The sequence below is a fragment of the Tasmannia lanceolata genome, unplaced genomic scaffold (genome assembly GCF_043159265.1).
Source record: "Tasmannia lanceolata isolate RefF3 unplaced genomic scaffold, GAP_Taslan_0.1 ptg000550l, whole genome shotgun sequence".
Lineage (NCBI taxonomy): Eukaryota > Viridiplantae > Streptophyta > Magnoliopsida > Canellales > Winteraceae > Tasmannia > Tasmannia lanceolata.
Window position 1 is genome coordinate 1 of NW_027519222.1, and position 8,634 is coordinate 8,634.

At 38.1% G+C, this 8,634-nt stretch overlaps 1 protein-coding gene across 1 annotated transcript; it reads right to left on the reverse strand.

The window, feature by feature from the left end:
- Nucleotides 1–6: 6 nt before the first annotated feature.
- LOC143868581 (inositol diphosphatase DSP1-like) lies at nucleotides 7–3,471 on the reverse strand. Its single transcript, XM_077376198.1, has 2 exons — nucleotides 2,810–3,471; nucleotides 7–2,318 (listed from the first exon to the last, which is right to left on the reverse strand). Exons 1-2 carry the CDS (start codon nucleotides 2,998–3,000, stop codon nucleotides 2,204–2,206), a joined length of 306 nt encoding a protein of 101 aa, XP_077232313.1. The 5' UTR covers nucleotides 3,001–3,471; the 3' UTR covers nucleotides 7–2,203.
- Nucleotides 3,472–8,634: the final 5,163 nt, after the last annotated feature.

Here is an 8,634-nt window from a genome sequence, read left to right on the forward strand (position 1 = left end):
GTAAATCTGGTGGGAATACTGGTCCCCATTGTAAATTTGTTGGTATGAATATATTTGTCAATTAAAAAAAAAAAAAGTGATGTTGGGTGCCTAGATAGGTTTTGGGGTTGGATTATTGATCGGGGATATGTCGTATTCTTCTTGGGGACAGGACACCTTGTCCCATCCAAGTGTATTATGCAGAGGTGTTGTCCATGCTTTTAAGCAATGAAATCTGTTAGCATATTCTATTATAAGTTGCTGTCCATTCTTCTTGGCAATGTGATAACAAAAGTTTCATGGAAATTGAAAAAAAACAGCAACCACAAGTGTCAAGACAGAGAATCGTTTGGCAGACAGAGCAAGAAGGCAACAGGGGAAAGTACACGTTCTTCATCTAGGAAACTTGGAAAATACAGTAATCCATTCTCAAGTTTGAATCTTATGGTTGGGATGTTCATTTATATCCATGTATCAACATGCAATTCATCCACCCTGAAGCTAGTTACGGCTTTTACCCCAATAACCTAATGTAGTATTTCATATCACATGCACACAAGCATCAGTCTCGGATAAGGAAATATATGTTGAAACACAATGATTCTGAAAAATCCCATATGCTGCTGAAACATCGTACATTACATAAATATAAGTTCAAAGTCATGCAAGTGAAAAATATTGTATCCAAAAATAGAAACACATTAACAACCAACTTAGCGTATAGATGCTTCCTGAAAATAAAAGAAAGATAAATAAAGTACGTCCAACAAGACTATCTGACATGAAAAGCTTCTTTAAAATGAGGGTGGCGTTGTTACATGGTGCAACCTCCCGGTACTATCTGATCGCAGTCGCATTATTTAACTGCTATATACGATGATTAGTTAAGAAGAACTTCACATGCTCCTAAAACTTGGTTAACATTATATCTGCCTTCCAATAGCAGTAAAAACCTTTTCTAATCCACTCACTAGGAAAGCCATTTCTTGAGCAGCGAGGGATCATTTTAGTTTTCATGCATTAATTCCTCAAAGTGGATGATTGGAATCTCCTCAAAGTTGACACTCAGACCCTTCTAAATATTCATCCATTAGGGATACTAGGACAAGCATATGCACATCGGATCCTTCAAACAATGTACAGGACAAACAATCTAGAGGACCCCCAGAGCCAATCTCTTTAGCACCAGATACATGTACACATATCCCTGTACACAGCCTTAAAGTATCCAAAGGTTAAACCAACCTTTAAAAACTCGGATTTAAAAGAGAGATCGGGCAAATGTAAAAAGGACTGTACTTGTGCAAGTCAGCTATCCCGGTCAAATTTACATTAACTCGGAAGATTCAAAGGAGTTTTTAATCGACTTGGTAGGTCGAAACTCAGACTTGGCCAAGAAATCAACAAAGGAAAAACAAGTCGACTCGAGCAAGTCAACAACTGACTCGGGGAGTTTCTTACACTGGGAAAGCTTGAAAAGAATTCTACAAGAGACACAGAATCCAATAACAACATAACGTACACACCTTAGGCACTATGGTATGGATCATATGTGAACAAATTTCCTCAGCATTGGGTGGATTGAGCAGCCATGAATATCTCAGTTGTTAGAATTTTCATGACTCTCTATGGTTGCCTATGGATCATTTAGAGATCCAAATCTAAAAAGGATCTTAAAGGGAGTTTATTTCTCTCCACTGCTTTGTGATCAATACCATAAAACATAAACATTCAGGACTATGATTGATTTACATAGAAATTTTCGTGACATGAATATCTCAGTTGGAAGAATTGCATAAAAATTCCGTATTATGATTGATTTACATATTATTTCTCTCAGTTGATTAGACATGAATATCTCAGTTGTAAGAATTTTCATGACTCTAGAGTCATGAAAATTTGCCAACCCCAACTGGTTTGGGACAAAGGCTTAGTTGAGTTGAGTTGAGTTGAGTTGAGTTTATGATTGCCTATGGATCATTTAGAGATTCAAATCTTATAAGGAATTTATTTCTCTCCACTGCTTTCGTGATCAATACCATACCATACGACATAAAACTTCAGGATTATGATTAATTTACATAGTAATTTTCTTCCATGTGGGCATGATTGTTGTGGTCCATAGTAATTCTGTTTCAAAAGCCATTGCTCATTCTCGACAATAATTAAGCATTATAAAATCAGCAAAGAAATCCATAAATAAGTCAAGAAAATAGGAACAGAATTAAAGAAAAGATAAAATTACCTTGTTCCCGTCAATCCCAAACTGGAAAAGCCGAATTCCGTGAGATCGAAGAAATTCTAAATTCTCCTCCGGGTATGGTTCAGGGCACAAATATCTGTCCAAAATCTCATTAAATCAAAATCAAATTGCTCGCATCTAAATTACATCATGAAACTAAAATAAAAATAAAAAAACAAACGAGATCTTGCAAAAAACAAGAACAAGATATCGTTCATTGAACCGAACTTGCACGATCCAAAACCCTAACCCTAGACTGAAAAAAAATCCCTTGCCTGCGAGAAGTCCAAAAAGAAACAATATCCAAACAAAATAATATAAATTGAAAAAAAAAGAAAAAAAGGCGAAAGAAATCCCCTTCATTGAACCGAACTGGGACAATCCAAAACCCTAACCCTAGACATAAAAAGAAACAATATCCACAATCCAAACAAAATAAAATAAATTGAAATAAAAAAATGAAAGAAATCTAGCTCAATGAACAGAACTGACACGATCCAAAACCCTAACCCTAGACATAAAAAGAAACAATATCATATCCAAACCAAATAACATAAATCGAACAGAAAAAAGAGAAAGAAACCTCACATAATGGATCGAAGCTCCAAGGTTCCGAGAAACTCGAAGTTCGTAGGGTTTGGAAATCCTGATCTGTAAATCCCTGTCTCGACCATCCCGAAATTTAGAGGCGGAACCAAAACACCTTCTCCATTCCCTCTCTCACCTCCTCCTCCTTCTTCTCCTCCCTTCATCTCATTCTCCATCATTATCAATCCCATCCACTCTTCTTCTTTCTCCTTCAATTCAAATCTCTCTCTCTCTCTCTCCAAATCGAGATAAAAAACAACAAATCAGAGTCTTGAATCGAAAAATCTCTCTCTGTCCACTCCTCCAAATCGAGATAAAAAAACAACAAATCAGACTGTTGAATCTCTCTCTCTCTCTCTCTCTCTCTCTCTCTCTCTCTCCCTCTCCAAATCGAGATAAAAAAACAACAAATTAGAGAGTTGAATCTCTCTCTCTCTTCAACTCCTCCAAATCTAGATCACTTGAATCGAAAATCCCTCTCTCTCCAAGTCGAGATAAAAAAAATGGAAAAATCAGTCTTGAATCGAAAAACCAGAGAAGAAAGAGATCAGGGTTTGGGAGAGATGTCCGTACGGGCTCGTTGCATCTTCTAGAACTAGAATATCTTTTATTTCAGCAGAAACAGATTCAGAATCTCCTATTTATCACGCTTTTTAACGTCAAAAGGGCGGGCGAATGCGTAATGCAGGGGGTGAACATCGCTCTTATTTTAATAGTAATTTTTTCTATGGGATCTGCTAGGAAATTTCTCGGAAATGGATTTCTCGGAAATGGATTTCTCGGCTGGATTTTGCAACAATTAACAGCCACCTCATATGAATTAAACAAAAGAGACAAAATCCAGCCACGAAACTGCTTTAAGCGAAATCGCCTAACACTTGCTGTATCTGTAGAAATAAACCAAGAGTCGTAGGTTGTTATCCAAGGGCGTTTTTGTCCCGAAAAACACAGGCTCCCCTGTTTCTTCGCCTTCAAAGTTTTGTTTTTGATAATCTAACAGGCAATATCTGGGTCATAAGGGGACACATGTGTGAAATCAAAACCGTTGATCTTGTAGAGCTTCATGTGGCAATCCACATGCTTTCAGTCTCATCCGGAACGGTCATCATCTGTGCAAGATAAAGGAGTGGATAAATCAACGGTTTAGATTTTTTTTGAGATTCTAGATTGATCAAAAGGTTAGGATCATTCGATCAAGATGTTTTGACGGCATTAACAAATATCACTGACATGAGGCAAAGATGGGGCGGCGGATGAGCAGGAGCCTTTGTGGAAAGTACATGATCCGGGCCCACTCAAAAGAAATCGGCACAATCAGGTCCGTCCAATTTGTAGGCCCCACCGGAGAGACAGTTTGACTGAGAATCAATTCATGGATTGTTACTTGTAAGGTCGGAGTCATTTTCACTGCCTGTATGGATTTCCAGATGGAGAGTTGAGATTATGTTAATATTTTCTGAGTGGGCCCAGATGAAGCTTCTAGTGGGGAGTGGGATTCTATTTTCCTTTCCTTTGACGTCTATATCACGTATATCGTGTAAAGACTTTAGAGAGCACGTGACTTTGAATCGAAAAGGACATGTTGTGACTTTGAAGGAGACTGAATCCAAGCTAATCCATTTCAGGACTTTCGTTTTGACTACCAAAAATGCCTGAATTTTCTTTATGAAACGGATGCGGTGTTAAGGGCAGCAAATCAATTATCGCCACGACAAGCTTCCCTCGGTTTAACTTCAACAAGAAACACACCGAGGCAGTCGGCTCTTCGGCATAAAGTCACGGGTATGCTCCCTGTTGACGAGTGTTCGAATCCCACCTCCGACTTACCTGATACACGTGATGTGTGTGTCATTGCGTGTATCCGTAGAGACTAGTCCTACTCCCGAAGGGGGTGGGGACATCCTACGTCATCAAAAAAAGAACAAGAAACTCAGCAAAAAATTGTGAATTATTTGGCAGACGTGGCACACTTTGGTTGTCATGCACCAATCCTACCATAAACTTAGGTTCCCATGTCATTTTCCTTGTTTTCTTTGGATATTTACCTCGTAGAGTAGTGGTGTAAGTTGTCAACATGGAGGAGGAGACGAGCATTGGATTTACCATAGAATAGTAGTAAGTAGTGTTAGGCATGGTCTCAAATTTTGGTTTCGGGAAGTGTTTAGGTCCTCACCGAAACCAAAATTTTCGCCGCCGAATACACCAGCTACGCCTAACATGTGAAATGGATGTATGAGGATGTTGTGCTCTGCCTGGAATACAATCATGAAATTGAAAGTACCAGATATTCCTAGAGGCATATCATCAGAGAAGCTTCCTTGACCAATCGGGTAGATCAAGAAAACAGCAGTAGCAGCTGCAAATGGAGCTGAATATGCAACACCAATCCAACATAAGTTTGATGCAATTGGTAGTGTGAACTAAAAACCTATTAATAGATACAAACACATCCCCACAAGTTCCCAAAAAATATAAATTGGTTCGAGAAATAAGAGGATCAAACCATTTCTTCTGACTCTTTTTCAAATTCGATAAAATGTTGGCTGATCGTATATTTGATTATAATTAGATGATTCAGAGTATCATTTCCTATATATGGCCCTGTTTGGTTGCAAAAACAGTGGAAGACGGCTTGGCATTTTTCGAGATATGGAATGCCAAATGTTGTTTGGTTGTCAATTTTGAGCCTAAATTCCATTTGACTTCAAGACATTGAGGAGACATCATCATTAGCTTTTTTCCTAAGTGGCGGGATTGTCTCCTCTACTAATCTTCAAATGTAAAACCTCCATTTTGGTGGATTTTAGAAGGGAAAAGAGTGGAATATGTCTTGTCTTGTGTAATCATTACATTTCTCTCTCTTCTACCATCTATTTTGATAATGACACCCCCTACATTTTCCACATGTTTGACACCCAACCAAGCACACTAGTACTTTTCCGCTATTCTCCTCTAGACAACTCTACACACCTCCCACTTTACTACTTCTTCCACTACTCTCCCAGCGAACCAAACACGCCCTATTTGATCCCTTTGAATTCCATATTCAAAGTTGCGATTGGATCTATTTATTAAAAAGAATCAATTCGATACATTTCTGTGTTAAGTTGTCAACATCTGATAAGTGGCAGGGAGTGTCATTACAAATTGTAAGCACCTGGTTTAAAAAACCACTCTTTTAAAACAAAGCCAAAATACCCTTGACTTTCACAATATTTACATCCTTTATCCCCTTCATTTTAAGTATAAAAAAGTCCAGAAAACCAATTGAATTTACAAAGCATGCCATCGAGCCCTAAAAAAACAAGTTCTCTCAATCCAAACGTGTTTTTCGCCCCCAAACCGAAACCTTGCCTATTTTCTCCCAAAATATGATAAAATCCCAGTTTTTCTCCTAAATCTCTCCCAAAAATGGTTGATTTCATTCGAATAATGTTACGTACATACTATTAGATATTTGGGTTAGTTTTTAGATTTAGTAGAACTCTTTGGAAAAAGGGCTAGTGGTTATATTTTTAAGTGTTTTATAGGATTAGGTCTCTTGTTTGTTCATGGCATAAATAAATTGTAATGCGCTATTTTCAAATCAACGAAGAAACTTATTCAATACGTGTCTTTGTGCATAGAGGAGTAACAACCCTTCCCTCGAAGTGGGTCAAGAGGCTGATCTTCCCTCTGAGAAGATCAAATCCGTTACGAACCAACCCGGGTTCGTAACAAATAACCACGCACCCTACCTATTTTGCAAACCTTGCTTCTCCCAAATCCGTTTTAAACCAAAAAAATCCATATTTTCTTGCCCTAAGTGCCAAATCCCGGCCAAATCTTAAATCACAATAGAAAATCCGAACGTTAGGTTGCTTTCATACCATAGTTGGTTTTAATAAATCAAACCCAAATCTGATTTTTTCTTAAGCCTTGATTGATACCTAAAAAGGGTAGTTTCCCCCCTTTTCAACTATATATACCCCACCCCTATAACCCTTCAAGACCACAAAAAAATAAATAAATTACAAGGCAAAAGCCCACTGCAAACTCTTAAGCACTCTATATCTCCTTCCCTCCTCAAGCTTTCTACATTTCTTCACTGCTCTTTTGTATATTTTTCTTCGTCATTTACACAGGGGCAGCGGCTTGGGCGTCGTCTAAAGGCCTTTAAACATTCCCTCGAACGATCCACATAACATCCCTCTTTCATCAAAGGCCGCCAAGAGCCCCCACCTTTGTCTTCCTCTGCCATTCCATTGGTTAATCTGCAGCCCTCGAATTCTGCCAAAGGGAAGGACCAAATATTTTTTTTCTCTCTGTTTATTTATGTTTTACCGAGTAATCCTCTTACTACTGCAAGCGATCAACATAAATTTCTCTTTCTCTGATTTCTTTTCTATCATTGTCTGCATATTGCAAAGTTGAAATACTACATATCTAGTTGCTTAATTTATAGAAAGTACATATTCCTGTATCGGTTGTCTAATTAGAATCATCCATTTGCTCTATCATACAGTTTCTCATTCTATTATTTCACCAACTATACAAACTATACATGTTCTTATTTGACTGACTTATATTGTCATCATCCATTGAAGCATATTTCAAAAAAAAAAAAAAAAAAAAACCATCTGCATCACTGCTTACATTTATTCGTTCTCAATCCACTTCCATCGATTGTGCTATATTGAATAATAAAGTACTTTGCAACTGCCAACTTTTAAAAATTATTCAGATTATTCTATTATTGTGTTTTGGGCTGGACTGCTTAGGCCCTTCAAGTTCTCATTCACTTTGTAGCTGCATCCATACACCCTGTCAAAGCATTCAACATCTACATCACGCTGCTTCAGTGCTCCGATTACAGACCGCATTGTCTACCCCGAGTACGGACCAAGGATATTTCAAGCTAAGAATTGCAGAACTTTGCTAAAACCGCTAAAATAAAATAAAAAAATCGCTTCGCTGTTGTACATCGGCCTTGCAACTCGCTGATTAAGCAAAGCCCGCCATAACAGGTTGGTACCCCTCAATCTTGGAATCTTCATTAAGTGACCCAAAGACGCACTTTCTATGGGGTTGAGCCTCATAGTATGAACCAACCATCCATTTGATGGGCACACTATAGTATGAACCAACCGTCCATTTGATGGGCACCAGGGGCGATGCCACATGAGAGGAAAGGGGGACAATTGCCCCCCTTAATTTTTTGGAAAAAAAAAATATACCTTTATATTTTAATATTATTTTATACTTACCCCCTTTTTTAAAAAATATGCCCCCCTTTCCAATCATCCCTAAGATAGAAAATAAGTTTAAAATTTTAATTTTACCATTTTTATCTCCCTTTTTTGTGCAAAATTTACTATAATTTTTGCCCCCTTGTGCAAAATTTCAGATAGAAATTTTTTCTATCTTAATTTTAAGATAGATAAAAAATTACTATAATTTTTGCCCCCCTTGTGCAAAATTTCTGGCATCGCCCCTGATGGGCACAACGTTGTGTGATCCAAACCATCCATTTGGGGCACACCCTATCCACGTATCACGTGTGGCCCAGCAAATGAATGGTTCGGGTTGTCCGAACAATGTGGGGTTCACTATTTTTGGCTGCACGTGCATGCACAGCCGGCAACCATATAATTTCTCTCTCTCTCTCTCTCTATATATATATATATATATATATAAAGAGAGAGAGAGAGAGAGAGAGAGAGAGAGAGAGAGAGAGAGAGAGAGAGAGAGAGAGAGAGAGAGAGAGAGAGAGAAAATGATTGTGCCCTCGAGCGCATCTATTATAATATAGCAGGATGCATGGGGGTTTCACTGTTCACGGCCAC

Excerpts from the sequence above, each read along its gene's own strand:
- LOC143868581 (XM_077376198.1), bottom strand. The coding sequence starts at position 3,000 with ATGGGATTGATAATGATGGAGAATGAGATGAAGGGAGGAGAAGAAGGA. Across the intron at positions 2,319-2,809 it reads TTGGAGCTTCGATCCATTAT|ATATTTGTGCCCTGAACCAT; the intron begins GTGAGGTTTCTT and ends GATTTTGGACAG.